The sequence below is a fragment of the Saccopteryx bilineata genome, chromosome 6, assembly GCF_036850765.1.
Source record: "Saccopteryx bilineata isolate mSacBil1 chromosome 6, mSacBil1_pri_phased_curated, whole genome shotgun sequence".
NCBI lineage: Eukaryota > Metazoa > Chordata > Mammalia > Chiroptera > Emballonuridae > Saccopteryx > Saccopteryx bilineata.
The window spans coordinates 194,466,333-194,485,732 of record NC_089495.1 but is presented as its reverse complement, the minus strand read 5'-3'; the positions used below and the strand labels follow the sequence as shown (position 1 = coordinate 194,485,732).

The window sequence follows — 19,400 nt, the reverse complement described above, 5'->3', positions numbered from 1 at the left end:
AGGGTTACTTTCTATTGGTCACTGCCATTGTAATTTCTTGACAGTTTAACTCTGCTTAAGTTAAATAGTCTAGACCAGGGGTAGTCAACGTTTTTATACCTACCGCCCACTTTTGTATCTCTGTTAGCAGTAAAATTTTCTAACTGCCCACCAGTTCCACAGTAATGGTGATTTATAAAGTAGGGAAGTAACTTTATAAAATTTATAAAGCAGAGTTACAGCAAGTTAAAGCATATAATAATAATTACTTATCAGGTACTTTATGTTGGATTTTCGCTAAGTTTGGCAGAATAAATCTTTATAAAACAACTTACTATAGTTAAATCTATCTTTTTATTTATACTTTGGTTGCTCCACTACAGTCCACCATGAAAGCTGGAATGCCCACTAGTGGGCGATAGGGACCAGGTTGACTACCACTGGTTTAGACAAACGTGTGTTCTATTCACAGTACAAAAAGCTAACTGGGCTTTAAAAACACTAGTCTCAAAGACACCCAGTACTCATTAGTAAACCACAGGTACAGAGGGGAAGCAAAATGTAGCAGAAAGAGTAGTGAGACTGGGGGAACACTGGTACTTCAAGATGTTTATGGGAGGATACTGAGAAAGGCATCATGCTATCTTCCACTCCTGGACATCCATCCACATGACACACAATGAGCAGTAAGGACACTACTTTGCCTCAACATGTCCCAATTTTGCTTGATCATTAGACCTTTTATGTTCAACAATGTCTTGAGTTCTACTAAATATGTGATTTGAGCAAGAAATCTAACTTCTCTTTGACATTATTTCCTCATATGCAAAAAGGATATAATAAATACACCAGTCTACCTATCACAAAAGATGACTAACAGGAGCAAATGAGTTGGTATTTTGTAAACCTGCCTTGTAAACCATATGTACTGCTGGTCATATGCTATTACCATTAAGGGTAATACTGAGTTAAGAAATAGACATTTCGCTTGACCTGTGGTGGCAGACGGGATAAGGCCCCAACCTGGAATGCTGAGGTTGCTGGTTTGAGACCCCTGGCTTGCCACATTCAAAGCACACAGGAGAGGCAACTGTGAGGGGGTGCTTCCTGTCCCTCCCTCTCCTCTGCCTTTCTCTCTCTTTCCTTTCTAAAATCAATAAATTAAAAAAAAAATCTAAAAAATTTCCTTCTTCATAGGAGGCAAAAACAAAAACTGCTGAAGGGAATAAAATATTAAATCTATTTCTTTCAAAGGTTCCCATGTTTAAAAGCACAACTGAATTTCAGCAATTCTCACAGTAGTAACAAGCCATACAAAGGTACTGCCATCTGCAGGTCATAGAGATAGAATGCTAGCAATGGTTATTTAAAATGAAACCATCAGGCACTTTCTCATCAGACTTCTAAAGCCTTTCCAAAAGATGTTTATTCTTAGCTTTTGAGGTTCCATTTGCTGAAGTTCTGAAACTGACTCTTGAATAAAACCAAATTTTCGTTTCTTCTCTACATAGGACTGCTGCTTAGAAATGTGGAGAAAACTCCTTAGCCTTATGCAAGTTCTACACCGTGCTCATACCAAAGCAATCCTAAGGAATACTTTTCACACAACCTGAGGAAAAACCCTTGAATAGCCTGAGTTAACTTTTCAGAGAAACCTTTCAATGTTTAATGTGCTTTCTCACACACAAAAACAAAAGTTATGAACAGACTACAAATAGAATAGACTTATAAATTTGTCAATCTCTCCTTTAACCGTGTGGTGTCTACAGTAGGTATGGGACACATTCACTAACCTGAACCTAAAGAATTACTTAAAACGGGCCTCGCAATATGGTTTCTCTGGCACATTCAACAAGGAAAATCACTGTTTCTATATTTTAGGTTAAAAGATTTTTTTAAGTTTTTTTTTTTTTTTTTTTGTATTTTTCTGAAGCTGGAAACGGGGAGAGACAGTCAGACTCCCGCATGCGCCCGACCAGGATCCACCCGGCACGCCCACCAGGGGGCGACGCTCTGCCCACCAGGGGGCGTCGCTCTGCCGAGACCAGAGCCACTCTAGCGCCTGGGGCAGAGGCCAAGGAGCCATCCCCAGCACCCGGGCCATCTTTGCTCCAATGGAGCCTCGGCTGCGGGAGGGGAAGAGAGAGACAGAGAGGAAGGAGGGAGGGGTGGAGAAGCAAATGGGCGCTTCTCCTATGTGCCCTGGCCGGGAATCGAACCGGGGTCCCCCGCAGGCCAGGCTGACGCTCTACCGCTGAGCCAACCGGCCAGGGCCTAGGTTAAAAGATTTTTTGTCAGGGGTCAATGGCTATCTGGAACTAAAAGAAAGGCAAAGCAACCAGAATGAAGAAACCCATGGTAACAAATAGCCAAGCAATCTCCATAATGCCAATGTTCGGGCTTTACTGGTTTGAAAAAGTCAACACTGAAGATTAGTTTTCACACCCAGACTGACTCATACAGAAAACGTTAAATCTCGAGTTGTCAAAACCCCAAAATGCTCCATCAGTGTTTGCAGAAACATCTTTTTATGAACTGGCAGGTAACTACCACACCACAATGCTCCAGGAAACCCGAGGAGGCACGTCAGGTGCACCTGGGCGACAGTTCCTGCAGTTCCCCCCGACTGTCACTTCCAAGGCAATAACTAGAACAGTTTACAACCAGAACGCTGATAATATTAATTATCGTCCCTCAAGATCCTGGGTCAATTCACAGAATCTGCTATTGCCTCAGGGGAAAATTCTGTGTAAAGAGCGAAGCCAGGAGGACAATTAACCTCATACTCCTAGGGCAGCGTTTCCCAAAGCGTGGAGTACAGAATAATTTCAGGAGGAACAAGGACGCACTTTTTATTTTAATAGATAGGTATTTATTTATTTATTTATGAGCATTTAGAAAAATAACTGGCTTCCATTATACGGTTGTGATTTACGTTTCCTCCTTAAACAAATGTATTTGAGAAGGGGAAAAAAGAGAGTCAGTTTAAAGGTAAAAAGATAACATTTGGTAAATAAACAGCAGTACAGATGGTACCCGGACAAAAAGGTGCAACGCGAGAGCCTGGAATTTGGGGAACGCCGCCCTAAAAAATAAGCCCCTGGCTGGTGGACCCCAAAGTGGAAAGTGCCATGGGTCACGAGATAAGCGAGTCAACAGGTCGGGGCGCTGGCTGTGGCGCTAATTTCCGGGGTAACCTCGGCCCAGTTTCCTTCCCCGTTCTCTGGGCCCAGGGTCCGCGTTATAAAATAGGTGGGGGCTGTCACATGACAAGGAGACGCCTCAAGGATGCTGTCAAGGGGCCGCGAGGCGGCGGCGATCTGGGACAGCGCTTGGTTCCCTGCACCGTGCAGCCCGCCACGGAGCACGCCGGACGAGGCGGCCAGGCTCGCCCCGGTTCGAATCCCGACTGCGCCACCGATTCGCCGGGGACCCGCAGGCGAGCGACTTCACCATTGTGAGACGGGGGCGAGGTGCGCAGCCCTACCCTACAGAGACGTCTGGGGGTGGGGGCGGTTCGCGCACAGAGAGGCGGCTGCGGGGCGGCGCGGCGCCTCGGGACCTGAGCCCACCACCGGCCTCCCGGAATGGCCGGGCCTGGGCCTGACTAGAGCCAGAGGAGGCCGCGTCCCGCACCGGGCATGCGCAGCCCCGCGCGCACCCGGAGGGAGCCGCGGCCGCGCGTCAAGCAGGCCCTCCCGCTTCAGCCTCCCCATCCGGCCTGGGTCTCCCTCAACCGTCTGCCCGTCAGCCCAACGCCTCGGCGGACGGCCACCGCTTCCCAGCACTCACCGCTACCAGCGCGGCGGGATCCCGGACGCTCCTTCGCCTCAGGCCCGCCGCCGCCGCCGCCTCCGCCTCGGCCCACCTGCCCACCGTAGGACAAAGGCGCCACCAACCGACCAGCGCGGGCACGAGGCAATGGCGGTTGGGCGGAGAGTGGGGGCATAGGGTGCGCACGCAGCGACCGGCGCGGCAATGTCGCAAAAGCGCACGGGTTTACGCAGGGCTGAGTTGGGGCGTCGATTCCCTTAGCAATGTGGGCGGGGAAGTGGATGCCCGGCGACTGTTGAAAACGCTAAGGGTTGCCTAGTAACGGCGTCCCCCGGCTGGGTCTCCCCGCCCGACAGGGCTTCGCCGTTCTAATTTTCAGTGAGCCTCTTTCTTTTTGTGTGAAAATAGATCATATAAATCCTAAAACACTTTTAGTCTTGCATAAAACTAAACAAAAAATAAAACACCTTTGAAATGTGTAGTGGAGAATAACAATAACATATATGTATATTTCTGCAACCTTTGGATCACAAGGAACAGAGCAGAGGGAGAGAAAATGTTTTATTTGAACTTACATTTAAATAGGCTGTGTGTGTACCCTATTCACTTCACTGACAGGAGGCAAAAGACTTTGATGATATAGTCACAGTTTCTTGGATTATTTTTCTTGGAATATTCAATGCCAAAAATAAATTTCCCAAAATGTAAATGTTGACTGTGAAGCATGTATAATGTTATGTTAATTTAATCTATAGAATATATTTGTAACAGGGAATGGAATTTTTTGTAAATACACTCGATTTATCACATCTAATTGCTATGTGAATCAGGTAGGCCAGGCGTGGCCAACAGTTTTTGCCCCCAGGCCAGATTACAAAGAAAACTTTTTTCACCTGCCAGACAAAATATTAAAATAAAAAAATGTTAAATACAAAAACGACTCATTTAAAATGTGAGTGAAAAAAATTTGATATACAATATTTTAAGAAAAATATATTTTAAGAAAAATATAATTACATACTGTATAAATATCCAAACTGTATTACAATCAATTGAAATAATATTTAATTAATAAAATGAGCTTGAAGGGGTTATATTGCAAATAAAACAATTATTTCGTTTTACAAACAGCCTGGACACATTTGCAGTTATCAACTGCAGCTATTGTCTATGCTACAATGCCACTTGATTCAGCACACTTGACCACAAAAATAACGAATTGTTTGACCTTGGGTGCCACTGGCAAACTCCGCCTAAAAGAATGTGGGTTTCACATCGCTGCTAAACGTCAAACAGTTCATATTGCGTACAGACGAGTACAACAGTTGTAAATCTTTATAATGGAATTTTTTAAAAAAATAATGAAGTATCATGAATCCATTCAACCAATTATTGGAAGTTAACCATAGATTAGTCACACGTGGAATTCTTTTCTGCATATCACTATCTTCTTAAATATCTCGATTTCCAATAATCAAAGACACTTCTGCTTCTGAGTAGCTGAGATTTTAAAGTAGTGGAGAATATTAAAAATTTAATCGCAGGCGCATAAACTCATTACACATGCCATATATTGGCCATGCCTGAGGTAGGCTCTTTTATTAGGAAATGCCTCCGACTCCATGGGGTATAGTTTTTCTCCTTGTGCAAGTAAAAATGGTGGCTGTGGAATTTGAACACTAGTAGAAGTCAGATTTCTGTGTTCACTTCTTCACTGATTTTCTCACCTAGTGGAATGTTTATACACACCATCTACTTACTGGCTAGGCAGTATCATGAGCAAATGCACACCCATCTCTGCCATCTTGGAGATTACTTTATAATAGAGAGATAAAATTAGGTCAATAATCATACTTGAGTGTGTAATTGCAAATAGGTAAACACTTGAAGGAAAGAACTAGGATTCACTCTACTCTCTGGTTTTTCCTAATAATAGTGCAGATGTATTCAATGCCTATGGGCAGATACACTTGGCCTTCAGGTCCTTACCATAATTCATCATGGCACCTGGGAGGAAGGTTAGAGACTTCTACTCTTCAGAATTTTTCTTTTACTTTCCCCCAGGTTGTTTGGTTCACTCACTGTAGATGAGAATTTTCAGGATTTGTGGATTCACCTGCTTTCCTGGTATATATCCTGTGGGACAGTTTAAGAACCACATGTGAGCCCTGGCCAGTTCCAATAGAGCATCGCACCGATAAGCTAAGATTGTGGGTTCCATTGGGTCAAGGCACAGGCATATACAAGAATCAACCACTAAATGCATAAATAAATGAAACAAGTTGATATTTCTCTCTCTCTAAACTCAAAATAAATTTAAAGAAAATCACACAATTCAGTTCAGAATCTTTTTTTTCCCCTTGGTCACGCCTTTTTTGGTATTTATGCCACAGTTATAAACTTCCTGTCATTTAGTTCAGTTGACTGATTCTCTTAATTAATTTTTTATATCTTTATATATTATAACTTTAAAGTTATTTTTTCATTAGCTATACAGGGACAGAGATTCTGTGACCCAAAATCACCTTGCTATCATGATCCACCTAGAAGTTTCACATGACCTCATTTGCTCTCATAACAACCTCATGAGGTAGATACTATATAATTTAAACTTAAAATTTTTATTAACATTTTAAACATACATTAAAGTACATAAAATATTATACATACCTTTATATTCAACACTAAGGCTCTCCTCCCATCTCCTTTTCCTCCCTTCCCAGAAATAATCACCCTCCTGAAATACATTCCAGTGTATATTTTGTACTTTTATTATAAAGGTATATATATCTCTCCCCAATTGTATACTATGGTTTAATGTGTTTAGATATATTTTATGTATATTTTCACAATTTGCTTTTATTTTTTAACTGTACTAGCTTTCAAGATTAAACTGTGTTGAAACAAATAACTAGCTTTAGTAGTTCTCAAAGTGTGCTCCTTGGACCAATAAGCCCCATCAATAATATCTGAGAACTTGTTAGAAATGCAAAATTTCAGCCCCATCCAAGACCCACCGAATCAGAAATTCTAGGGGCAGGACCCAGCATTTTTTTTTAATCAAGTCCTTCTGGTAATTTGATACACCAGAAAGTTTCAGATTACCTCTTAATCTGTGACAGCTGAGGATAAAGGGGTGCTAAATATGTTATAAACCTGGAGTTCATGAACTTGGATGGGAAACATTTACTTCCTTATTTTCATTTACCTCTAACGGAAATTAAGCCTTTCTTTTCATTATGAACATAGGCAGCAAACAGTATTAGCGGTACTGCTAGTAATACAATGGAACAGTAGTTTTATGTTGCCTCCAATAGAACGTACAGATATTTCAAATCACAACACAGTCTCTGCAGATGTCTTGAATTATCATTTGCACTCATCATTACTTTGAAATTACAGAAATTTTAGACTTGCCACTAGGTCTTATTATTATTTAATCCATCAGTAAAGAAGCACACACAGTGCTATAGCACACATTTATCTTTTTTAATATTTTGATGACTATATTACAATATAATTGCCTTTCTTTGTAGCTTTATCATATTTTATACATTTGCAAGCATTATTCCCAGCAGGGTCCATAGATTTCTCTAGATGTTCAGAGGAGTTTATAGTATTAAAAACAAGAATTCTGTTCTAAAGAAAGTAGTCAACAGCTAGGATGAGAAGCTCTCCTCAGGGCATATTAAGAGGTGACTGTTTTCTTTGAGTCAGTCACGGTCTTATTTAATCCAACCCTCTGTTACTATATCCATTTTATAGATGAGAAAAATGAGGCTCAGAGAGATGGGCAAATTACCTGAGGTCACAGAGAAGTATACTAGTGGTGGAATCCATGATTTTTAATGACTTGAGTATCCTGCTTCCCATATAAATCCTTCAAAGTAAGTATTGGTACCCCATTTCTCCATTTAACAGATGAGGAAACTGAGACTCAAAGAGGATGTTATTGTTATTTTTTCACAGTTAAGTAATATAGTCAGGGCTTAATCATGTCTGTCAGGCTTCAAAGCCCATGAGTCCCATTGTGCCCGGTGGAATTAATTAAAGATACCGTGGAAACGTAGACTTGGGGCAAAGCTGATGGTTGAGCGGATATATGACTCAGGGAGAGCTTTCCATCTGGCTATCAGGATTTGACTGGAAAGCAATTCCTACTATTACTGCCTTGGCTGTGGGGTTACAGAGTGTGCAGGGAGCATCTTCGTGGATGTGCTATACACAGCAGCATCTGGAAAACTCCATTAGCTACTATTGTCTAGACAGAGAGTTAAAAGTAGGAAGCAAGAGATAAAAAAAGACACAAGTAGGAAATTGTGTATGGGGCTCATGCTGAAACAGAAAGAACCATTATTCTGAAATCATTAATGATGAACCTTGTAGGATCAAAGTAGTCTTGTGACCTGTAAATCTAACGAAATGAAAATGAGGTAATGGTATGTTTTATAACCACTGAGGTTCTGAGAAGCTGGAAATGATCTCAGCATGAATACTAGAAAGAAGAGGGAACAATGGGAGCCATCTAGAAAAGGATCTTTATTCAGCTTTATTTATAGCAGATATTCGTCTTGTCTTTCAACATGGGGAGCACAGAGGAGTTGTTTCACCTTGCTGGGTGGTGTATAAAAGACAACGGTTGTCACAGTTTCTAATGTTTCCTTCCACTGAACCAAGCTAGTACAAAGGAGGTAAAGGAGAGGGCTATGAAGAGAGAACTGAATAGCTGGGACTAGGAGAGGAGACAGAGGAAAGAGGGAATAGGGGGAGAAGAGAAGAACTAAGAGATTCTTCCTGCCATCATTCAACCCTGTTCTCCAGACCTGAGCTGTCTTATATGGCGGCCACTAGCTATATGTGACTATTTACACTTATTATAAGCAAATAAAATATAAAATCCACTTCCTCCATTGCACTAACCAAATTTCAAGTGTGTAATGGGCACATGTAGTTAGTGGCTATCATATTGGATGGTTGTCATCATAGAAAGTTCTATTGGACAGCACTGATAACCATCTAATTCCACCTATAAGTCCAAGAGTATTCAAAGTCTAGGACAAGTGGAACCCTATGACTGTAATATTCTTGGCCCATGGGAAGACAGAAAAGAGTCTTCTGAAATGGTGTCCCAGGTTCCCATATGACCTTACATGAGCTACTTGTGCTCTCTGGGACCTAGTTTTCTTTATCTTTCTTTTTTCAGATCAAAACATTTATTTTTTGTGTGTGTTACAAAAGCAAAAATAAAGTCAAGAGGATAATGGAATAAACATTTTTTTTAAGTGCCCCATCCTGGATTCTCTGTCCTAGAATTTAGCAAGCAGTTCAAGTTTAGGTTACTTCAACACTTCTTCGGGATGCTGTGAGCTCTCCATTTTATAACCTTGTTTCTCTAGTTCAGCTCGTAACTGATTGGAAAAGTCATCCTCTACATCAGGGGTCCCCAAACTTTTTACACAGGGGGCCAGTTCACTGACCCTCAGACCGTTGGAGGGCCGGACTATAAAAAAAACTATGAACAAATCCCTGTGCACAATGCACATATCTTATTTTAAAGTAAAAAAACAAAACGGGAACAAATACAATATTTAAAATAAAGAACAAGTAAATTTAAATCAACAAACTGACCCGTATTTCAATGAAAACTATGCTCCTCTCACTGACCACCAATGAAAGAGATGCCCCTTCCAGAAGTGCGGCGGGGGCCGGATAAATGGCCTCAGGGGGCCGCATGTGGCCCGTTAGCCGTAGTTTGGGGACCCCTGCTCTACATTGTCATCATCCCAATTATCCTCCCAGACGTGTGCATCTTCATCTTCATCTAAACCAGTCCAGTCTTCTGCAGGGAACTCCTCGAACTCGTCGTCCTCTTCCAGGAACCCCAGGTCTACCGGCTGCTTCTTCTCTGACATCACAACTCTCCCTAGTTTTCTAATATTAATAAATGATATCACTTTTTAGTGGATATCATAATATCACTTTTTAGTGGATTGCATAATTAACTTAATCCCTATAATAATAACCATGTGAGTTATTAGGCCCATGTTACAGAGGAGGAACCAGAGATTAAGAACATATGTGCTCAAGGCTATACAGGAGCAGAACTGAATTTTAGATCCAGACCTCTAACTGCAGAGGCCACCCTCCTACCCACTGAGCTACACTATCTCCTGTTGTTAGTTCCTCATTTGTAAATTAAGGTGTCTTAGTTGGAGTCTCCAAGAAACAGAAACTGAGACAGGATTTGAGTGCAACTAGTTTATTTCAGAGGTGATCCCAGCAAGCAACGAAAAGGAATTGGGGAAGTGAAACAAGGAGGGGAAAGAAGTCATTACAGGTTAACGAGCAGGTTACATGGTGGGCAACCAGGATTTAACCTTGACGAGAGAGATAACATAGAACAGACACCTCCAGGTTAGTCCATTTAAGGGATAAGTGAACTGGTTTTTTGTTGTTGTTGTTTTTAACAATTTCTTGTCAGTCATTGGTAGAAGGCTGATCCCACGGGCATTAACTCTGGCACTTCTTCCCCCCTCAGAGTTAAACATGCTCTTGTGTCCATTAAAGCTCCCTCTCCCAATATAAAGTCACTTGGAGTAGGGACAGGAATAGTAAATTACAAAAGGTATGAGAGTGGGTCCCAACAAGGGGCTACATAGGAGATTGGACTAAGTTCTCTTTCTACACTAACAAACAATGGCTAGTGGCACTTAGTATTAGGTCTTTTTTTTTTTTTTTTCAGAGACAGAGAGAGAGTCAGAGAGAAGGATAGATAGGGACAGACAGAAACAGAGAGAGATGAGAAGCATCAATCATCAGTTTTTCGTTGTGACATCTTAATTGTTCATTGATTGCTTTCTCATATGTGCCTTGACTGTGGGCGTTCAGCAGATCGAGTAACCCCTTGCTCGAGCCAGTGACCTTGGGTCCAAGCTGGTGAGCTTTTGCTCAAACCAGATGAGCCCGCGCTCAAGCTGGTGACCTGGGGGTCTCGAACCTGGGTCTTCCACATCCCAGTCCGATGCTCTATCCACTGCACCACCGCCTGGTCAGGCTAGTATTAGGTCTTTTTACATCATAAAATCCGAGACCATAATTATTAACAGTCTGCCAGAAAATGTGGACAGGAGAAACTGGAGATACAATTAGACATCTGAGCTGATTTTCAATATGAATGACAAAATAAAGGTTAATATCATCGTCATACAAAGAGCTCTTCATTAAGACTAGGACCTTGTCTAGTCAATGGTATAATGCCACCACATAGTAAGTGCTCAGTGAATGCTTGCTGAATGAGTACATGAATAAATTAAATTGATAAGAAAAAGATAATTCAGTACAAAATAGACAAAGTTATCCCATAGAAGAGGGAATCCAAATGGTTAAGCATTTGATAGAATATTCAATTTTTCACTAATAGGGAAAATGTAAATTAAAGCAAAAATAAGTTATGTCCCTTCATCAAATTGTCAAATTTTTTTTAAAGATTTTTTTTTTACTTTATTTATTTTTAGAGAGGAGAGAGACAGAGAGGGAGAGAGAGGAGAGAGAGACAGAGAGAGAGAAGGGGGGAGGAGCTGGAAGCATCAACTCCCATATGTGCCTTGACCAGGCAAACCCAGGGTTTTGAACCGGCGACCTCAGCATTTCCAGGTCGACGCTTTATCCACTGCGCCACCACAGGTCAGGCCAAATTGTCAAATATTAACATGAATGATAGCATCTAGTGATGGAGAGAATGCAAACTAAAGGTCCTTTTATATACGAGTATTTCCCAAGTTTCTCTTTTGGAAACTATTTTGAAAATATCCATTACATTTACATGTACATTGCCTTTACAATATATATACATATCCACAAATTCCACTTCTAGAAATCTACTCTACAGAAATAGAAGCGCAAATGCCTAAGGATATGTGTTATTACAGCATGCTTTGTAGTGGTTAAAACTTGGATGCAGGCAGAGTATAGAGCAACAGAAGAATGGTTGAATCAATTGTGACAAATTCATATGGTGAAATATTACACAGTTATTAAAAAATAATGTGTCAGATCTGTGTCTACTGACCTGGAATGATTTCCACAATATATATCATAATTAAGTGAGAAAAGTGATTACAAAGAAATTATAGAGATTCATTTTCTTATGAAATGAACAATGAAATAGGTACACGGATACCTACCTGTCAGGCTGTTATGGGGAGGGAGGTAGAAAGATAAAGAAAAAAAAAGGTATTTACAAAAGTGGAATTAATGCATATAGTGTAATGTTAGAATGTAAAACAGGAAATATATCTATGATTTCCATGAGAAGAAAAATCTGAAGATATATATGGACAAGGACAAAAAAGTGACAAGCACAAAAGAAAACATCGATTTAATTTGGGGATGGGACCATGGACAATTTTTTTGGTGTGTAGTAAAACTTTTGTTTCATACACCTTGAGCAGGAAAGGTTTATTCACTATGCTTTGACTGTATGAAAAAATGCAGAATTCTATCTCTTGATTGCGATTCACAAACTTCATACATATATATGTATTTTTCCATTAATTCACTGAGAAGTTAACTTCTTATCTTCTCATAAGTCTTTCTTCAGGGTTTGGCATTTTTAAAGCAATCAGACTTTACTTTTGAAGTTATTTGCCCTATATTATTGGGCTGGGAGAATATCTCCTTCCTTTAGTTCTGTAGTCTGGTGTATGGCCAAACTTAGGAGGAGGATGGAGAAAAGTACTACCCTGTATAGAGAATTGCACCTTGTGGTAAGTGTTCTGAAGGAAGATAGCAGTGCAAATGAATTGTTTTGGCTGCTTAGCAACTGATCATGCCCCTTACTTGGGGGTGGGGGAGTACAGACTCACCAAGGAGGCTAAGAGGGTAGATAGTTCTTCCCACCTCCTGGCAGCCAGAATATAGGGTGTAAGCCAAGTGTGGTTACTCTGATGTTCCTTCCCAAGACTTTGAACCTTGAGGGAATGACGCTAAAGTTCCAGCTCAGTGAGAGATTGCATTAGTTATGTATTTCTGTGTGAGAAATTAGCCCCAAACTGAGTGACTTGAAATAACAGCATCTGTTACTTCCCAGTTCCTATGGGTCGGGAATCCAGGAGCAGCTCAGTTATGGGGATTCGATTAGGGGTCTGTCACAGGACTGCAGTCAAAGTGGTCTGCCACAGGCGGCAGCACAGGCTGTGGTCATCTGAGGCTTCACTGGAGCTGGAGGATCCACTCCTAATGCCTAGAAGCTCACAGTGTGGGCTTCTTTGAAGATTGAATGTCCATATAACATGGCAACTGGCTTCTCCAGAGGGCCTTATGGGCAGGATGGTGGGGGGAGAGAGAGAGAAGGAGGAAGAAAGAAGAGGGAGGACGGAAGGGGAGAGAGAGAATATGTGACAGAGCACATAAGAATGAGGCCTCAGTAGTTTATAACCTAATCTTGGAAGTGACATATTATCACGCCTCTGGGTTGCCATAGTTTGCACAGACCAACCCTGGTGTGACAGAGGGGGACCACACAAGGCTGCAAAGATCAGGAGGTGGGCTCACTGGGGGCCCTCTTGGAGGTTCGCTAGCACAGAGTTGGTTCGTAAGACTTGTTCAGTAGCAAGGTCTTGTCTATGTCCCACATCCTGTGGTTCCGGCCTGAGCTTGATTCTTCCATCTTCCTTTCAGTTCTATGAACCTCCTGATCCTGTTGAATGATGTTCTCGTCTATATATTTAAATTCGGCAGCTCTGTCTTTTCTTGCTTGCGATGACAACTCTGACTAGAACAGGAACTATGAGAGAGGACAGCAGTGGGGTAAGTGGGTTGGTAGTGGAGGAACTCATGTTAGATACGGTGGTCCAGGAGGGCCTCTCTGAGGAGGTGCCACTTGCCGGGAGATCTGAATGGTGAGGGAGTCAGTGGAGAAAGAGTGGGAAAAGAGGCATTGTAGACAGAGAGAGAGCAGCACAAACAAAGGCTCTGAGGCGGGAACCAAGAGGCCAGATGGTTAGAGTGTATCAAAGCAAGTGGGTGAGTGGAAGGAGAGGTCAGTAGAAACCAGGGATCATGAAGGATCTTAAGGCCATGGCAAAGAATTTGGATCACCCTCTTCCCACCAAAGCCATCTCTTATTCTAGACATCAGAGCCCCCCAAAACTGAGGACCAGGTCCAAGGTCTCCTTCTCTAGAATCAGGGTCAACCAACTCATGATTAGGTCATGACCAGGATAAAGATCTATATTTTGTTAGATCTGACACATTTGTTTATTTGTCTCATTTTTTTCCATCTGTTTTGCTGCCTTTTTGGTTTCCTTAATTTCTGGTTGGGTTATTTCCTGAATTTCCTAGTTCCTTCTGATAAATTCCAACCCAACTCTGCTGAGCTGAAGGGAAAGTTTTTGTCCACAGTTGGGTCCAGAAATCCCAGTTAGAGAGCCTGGTTATCTGGTGGAGACTGCGAATGAGCAGGTAGATTTTTATGGATCTCTCTGGTCTCATATAGTTCCACCTTCACTCAACAGAGTTGTTCAGCATCCAGTATGTTCCTTGGCCCTTTGTGGGCATCAGGCTACAAAGATCCTCCTTTCCAGAGATTAAGTTAGGTATGAGGGATGGCTCAGTCCAAAGGTTATTGAGTGAAGTTCCCCATTACTTAGGAGTTTGCACTATGGCCCATGGTCAAAGCCAACTGGTCCTACATACCTTGTACTGTAAATGGGAGCCAGACACTTTCCCGCCAAGGTTTGCTAAAGGGGGCAGAATTGGTCCTCTACCCCTTAGCCAAAATGTCACTTTCTTTTTCCTTACCCATTTAATAATCCTGGAGAGGGAAGGATTCTCTGGTCTTATTAAGGACTATGTTATGTTGGAAGACAATTCTCCTCACTTTAATTGGGTCTCTCACGGAGATTGAGGGGATGACTGCAAGAGAGGATGCTGTTTGCTATTGGGGGTCTATTTGGTAATGGACTTGCTGATGTCCCCCTGTGCTTACCTGAGTAGGGAAGAAGAGAGGTAGAGAGAAGGGTCACTGTGGGGCAGCTGGCCAGGATGCGTGAGTTCTCTGGGTCAAGTGGACCGTGCAGTAGTTAGCCAGGCTTTCTGATATCCCACCAAGCAGTCTGACTGCTGAGAAAGCAGGTCTCCCCAGTGGCAAGAGCCTTAGTGGTGGGGCAAGGAAGGGGAGCTCAAGTCTGAGCTGGATGCCCCCCGTCAGAGAAATATGCAGTGGGGAAGCCCCCAAGAAACTTACTCACATGCTGCATGGGAAACCACGTGTGGACACTTGCCACTCAGGCATGGCTGGGGAAACAGTGTTGACCAAGAGGGAGAAAGCTATTGCAGAGGGTTATTCTCACTCCATCCTCTCAATATGAATAAGGGGGAGGATGCTGGGGCGTGTCTCCCAATCTGGCCATGTCCCCCTCTCCCTTTATCCAAGCAGGCTGGGACCTGGCTCAAGTCAGTCCCTGGATGAGTAAGGGAGAAGGTAAAATGAGATTTAAATTGAGTTTGAGAATAAAGCTTTCAAGGATGGAGCTTTAACGACAGAAAGTGATCCAAAAGTAATGCAATCTGCCCAAGATGTTATTAAGGAATGGAAAAGGGAGATTCAACACAGCAGGGCTGAGGGCCGAGATTAGGTGGAAAAAGCTTCATTATTATGCCCCACCGAGTTGAGTTGCCTCAGTACACTGGTTTCATGAGTAAACAGAATAATTGAAATACAGTGTAGTAGGGCGGGAGTGTGGCATAGGTGAGCAGCTGCAGGGTTCTGAGAGGGCACGGGGAGGCAGGTGTGCATACTGCATTGGCTGTTGGAGAGGGCTTTCCGCAGGAGGGGCACCTGAACTGAGCCTTGGAGGATGAGAAGGAGTTGGTCCAATAAAAGGGGGGGTGTGTGGAGAAGAGTTTTCCAGGCAGAGGTGACGGCACATCTGGAGCAGCAAGCTGAAGGCAGGAGGTACAGTTAGACATGCATACCAGGAAGTCCATGGCCTTGGGCCCTGTGAACTTAAGGAGTGAGGGCTCTGGGAAGTTGTTTCAAACCTAGGAAAAACACAGTGGGGTTTGCATATTAGAACCATCTGGCACACTTCTCACTCATTCACCAGGCCCCATGACTCCCAACTCCCTGACAAAGGCCATTTTCTCTGTGATTCCAAAGCCCTGGGATCCCACTCTCTTCTTGCCCTTTGTCCTACTCCCATCACTGAACCCTTCATAGTTCTCCTCCTTGCTGGGACTCTGAAATATTGCTCCCCTCCCCCATAAATCATCTCTTCTCTTTCCTCCTCCAACAGACTCTTCCCAGCCCAAGAAGATTCTCTGCCTCCTCTGGGTCTGTGCCTGCTAGCACGTGTTTCCTCGAGATATGTGTATTCCAAAATATCTCCCTTTCATCCTATCTGGTCTTCGCCCCATGGGGCAACCCGAAGGCTACTATTTATTCTTTCACACATTAATTTAAGCTGCTTTAATTGCTGCTCTGATATGTTTTATATAATATAATTAATGTTTCAATTCTGTGTACTTGCTTCCCAAGGCAGTTTTGTGAAAGGCCCAATTTTGAAATCAAGTAAATAAAGAATAAGTAATGGCTGAAGTTATTATAGTAACGCCTTGTTACCCCCCCCCCCCCAGCCAAGGGATTAGAACTGTGCTTGTTTTTTCAAAGTGGCTTAAAAAGGGAAAGAATATATATATATATTTTTTAATTAATTAATTTATTTATTTTTTCACTTTTCTGAAGCTGGAAACAGGGAGAGACAGTCAGACAGACTCCCGCATGCGCCCGACCGGGATCCACCCGGCACGCCCACCAGGGGCGACGCTCTGCCCACCAGGGGGCGATGCTCTGCCCATCCTGGGCGTCGCCATGTTGCGACCAGAGCCACTCTAGCGCCTGAGGAAGAGGCCACAGAGCCATCCCCAGCGCCCGGGCCATCTTTGCTCCAATGGAGCCTTGGCTGCGGGAGGGGAAGAGAGAGACAGAGAGGAAAGCGCGGCGGAGGGGTGGAGAAGCAAATGGGCGCTTCTCCTGTGTGCCCTGGCTGGGAATCGAACCCGGGTCCTCCGCACGCTAGGCCGACGCTCTACCGCTGAGCCAACCGGCCAGGGCTATATATATATTTTTTAATTTTTTTTTTCTTTTCTGAAGCTGGAAACTGGGAGGCAGGCAGACAGACTCCCGCATGTGCCTGACCGGGATCCACCTGGTACGCCCACCAGGGGGCAATGCTCTGCCCATTCGGGGTGTCACTCTGTTGCAACCAGAGCCACTCTAGCGCCTGGGGCAGAGGCCATGGAGCCATCCCCAGTGCCCGGGGCCAACTTTGCTCCAATGGAGCCTTTGCTGTAGGAGGGGAAGAGAGAGACAGAGAGGAAGGAGAGGGGGAGGGGTGGAGAAGCAGATGGGCGCCTCTCCTGTGTGCTCTGGCCAGGAATCGAACCCGGGACTTCCGCACGCCAGGCCGATGCTCTACCACTGAGCCAACAGGCCAGGGCCAAAAGGAAAAGAATATTTTAATGATGTCTTCATCTTGGGCCAGTTTGGGTGGCTTTCCTGAAGTCCCCTGGATGCTGATTTCAGGTATGGCTCCATTGTTGGCATCTGACCTCCAGCTTGAGGTCTGTGTTGCACCTGTCTGCTCTGCACTCCTGCCTCCACTTCCTTCTTGATGGAGGCTGTGATTAGAATAAGTTACTCACTCATTCATTCAGCAACTGTGAATTGGTATTCTACTATATGCCCAGGACTGAGATGGGTTCAGTCCTGTCCTCAAGGACTTCACAGTCAAATGTGGCCAGGCAGATGAAGTTATAGCTCAGTATGCTAAAGCTGTGAGAACCCGGGGGAAAGGGAAAGGTGGGCAGAGTATCTACCTGTGTCTCAGGGAGTTAAGAGGAGATTTAAGAGCAGGTAAAATTTAAATTGGTTCCAGGAAGGAGAAGGGGAGGAAGAAAACAGTAAGACACAATAAGAAAAACAGTAAGGAAACACAATTGTGGAACATTGGGAGGTGAGCATGGCTGAAGCCAGTATGCATGGGAGAACAGGGCAGGGAGTGAGTGGGGAGAGAGGTTGGGGCTTAGTGGAGAAAGGCTTGCTCTACAAGGAAAAGTTTGGACTATCCTGAGGGTATAGGGGAGCCCATTGAGGTTTTTAAAAAGTGGTGTTTCCCAGTTAGATTAGATCTGATGTTAATAAAGGGAACTGCAGTATAAATGAGAGAAAGAGAGAGAGAGAGATTATTAGAGTTGCCTGGCACATAGTAGGAGCTCAACTATATATATATATGTATAAAATTTTAAAGATTATAAAATATTTATTTATTTTGGAGAGGAGAGGGAGAGAGAGAGAGAGAAGGGAGGGGGAGGAGCAGGAAGCATCAACTCCCATATGTGTCTTGACCAGGCAAGCCCAGGCCTCGAATCGGCAACCTCAGCATGCCAGGTTGGTGCTTTATCCACTGCGCCACCACAGGTCAGGCCTCAACAATATTTTTTGAATGAGGGAGGCTTTGGGGACATCCCAGGTGAAAGATGAAGGGCCTCTGAATTAGGGTAGTGGCAGAGATGATGGAAAAGGAGGGGGGGGTGGACTCCAGAGGTAGAATCTGGAGGGCCCTTTGCATCAGAATCCAGGAGGATGGGGTTAGCAGACCCCTCCTCTCCCACCCTCCCAGCTCTGCACACCCTAGCCTTTTGGCCTGGCCCAGAAATCTAGAGTTTGGGAGGTCATCACCCCAACCACTGTCTAGTTCAAGTTTCATTGGCGGGGGTGGGGGTGGGGCGAATTGCATCCAGGGGAACTCCATCCATCAGAAGCAGAGCCTAGACTGGAACCCAGGAACCCAAGTGTTTGCTGCGCACTGCAGAGCAGAGTGCTAACACTGGTTCAAGAATGGCCTGGAGGGTCAGAACTGGGGAAATGCAGGCACAGGGTGTATGAATTTCTGTAGAAAAAGAGGGTCCGAGTCTCCTAAGATTCTCAAGGGGTCCTATGATCTCACGAAAGGCTGTCTAGGTGCTTAGAGACAGATGGAAACTGGATGGAATAGAATCTGGTGGGGGACATGCATGCATGGATGGATGGATGGATGAGGGGATGAGGAGTCTGGGACGCTGGGCACATACGAGGGAATTTCCTTTGAAAGAGAGAGGAACTGTAAGTTGGGAAATTCTTTTCCTTGAAACGCCTCCCCAGCCCGCCTCCCCACACCCCAGCTGAGGTCTTCCCGTTTTCTGGGATGGGGGGACTTCCTCCGGCCTCTCTACCTGCGATGGGGACGCTTTCGGTTCTGCTGGGATTTCCGGAGGTGGCAGGGGAGAACCGTGGGAGTCCCTGGGGTGTCTTTTCAGCACCAGTGGGGATCTCTCTTCCCTTCCTTCGCCCCTTGGGAAGCCAGCTGGCTCCTTCCTCTGTACAGCTGGGCCTTTGTAGTCCCAGAAGCTAAGGAGGAAGAGCTCTCCCTGGGACCCTCCACCCTGCTTTCCCAGCGAACCCCTAAACTCCCAGGGGAATTAGACTGCAGGGACTGTCCTATGGGGAAATCCCAGAGCAGCGCTTCGCCGGAACTCCGCCTTCCCTAGCGAGTCTGGCCGCTATTGGCCCCCTGAGGCCACGCCCCTTTTATGGGCGAGGCCACGGG

General features: G+C 44.2%; 1 protein-coding gene and 1 pseudogene across 2 annotated transcripts in view; both read right to left on the bottom strand.

The window, feature by feature from the left end:
• NCOA5 (nuclear receptor coactivator 5) overlaps positions 1 to 3,943 on the bottom strand; it is a 31,758-nt gene extending 27,815 nt beyond the window's left edge. For both annotated transcript variants that reach the window (XM_066236781.1, XM_066236782.1), the window contains exon 1: positions 3,772 to 3,943. In XM_066236781.1, the coding sequence (XP_066092878.1) occupies positions 3,772 to 3,928 (157 nt within the window). In that variant the 5' untranslated portion in view covers positions 3,929 to 3,943. The remainder of the gene's footprint in view (positions 1 to 3,771) is intronic.
• A 5,551-nt stretch (positions 3,944 to 9,494) lies between these two features.
• Positions 9,495 to 9,670, bottom strand: LOC136309436 (26S proteasome complex subunit SEM1 pseudogene; annotated as a pseudogene).
• Between the last annotated feature and the right edge of the window lie 9,730 nt (positions 9,671 to 19,400).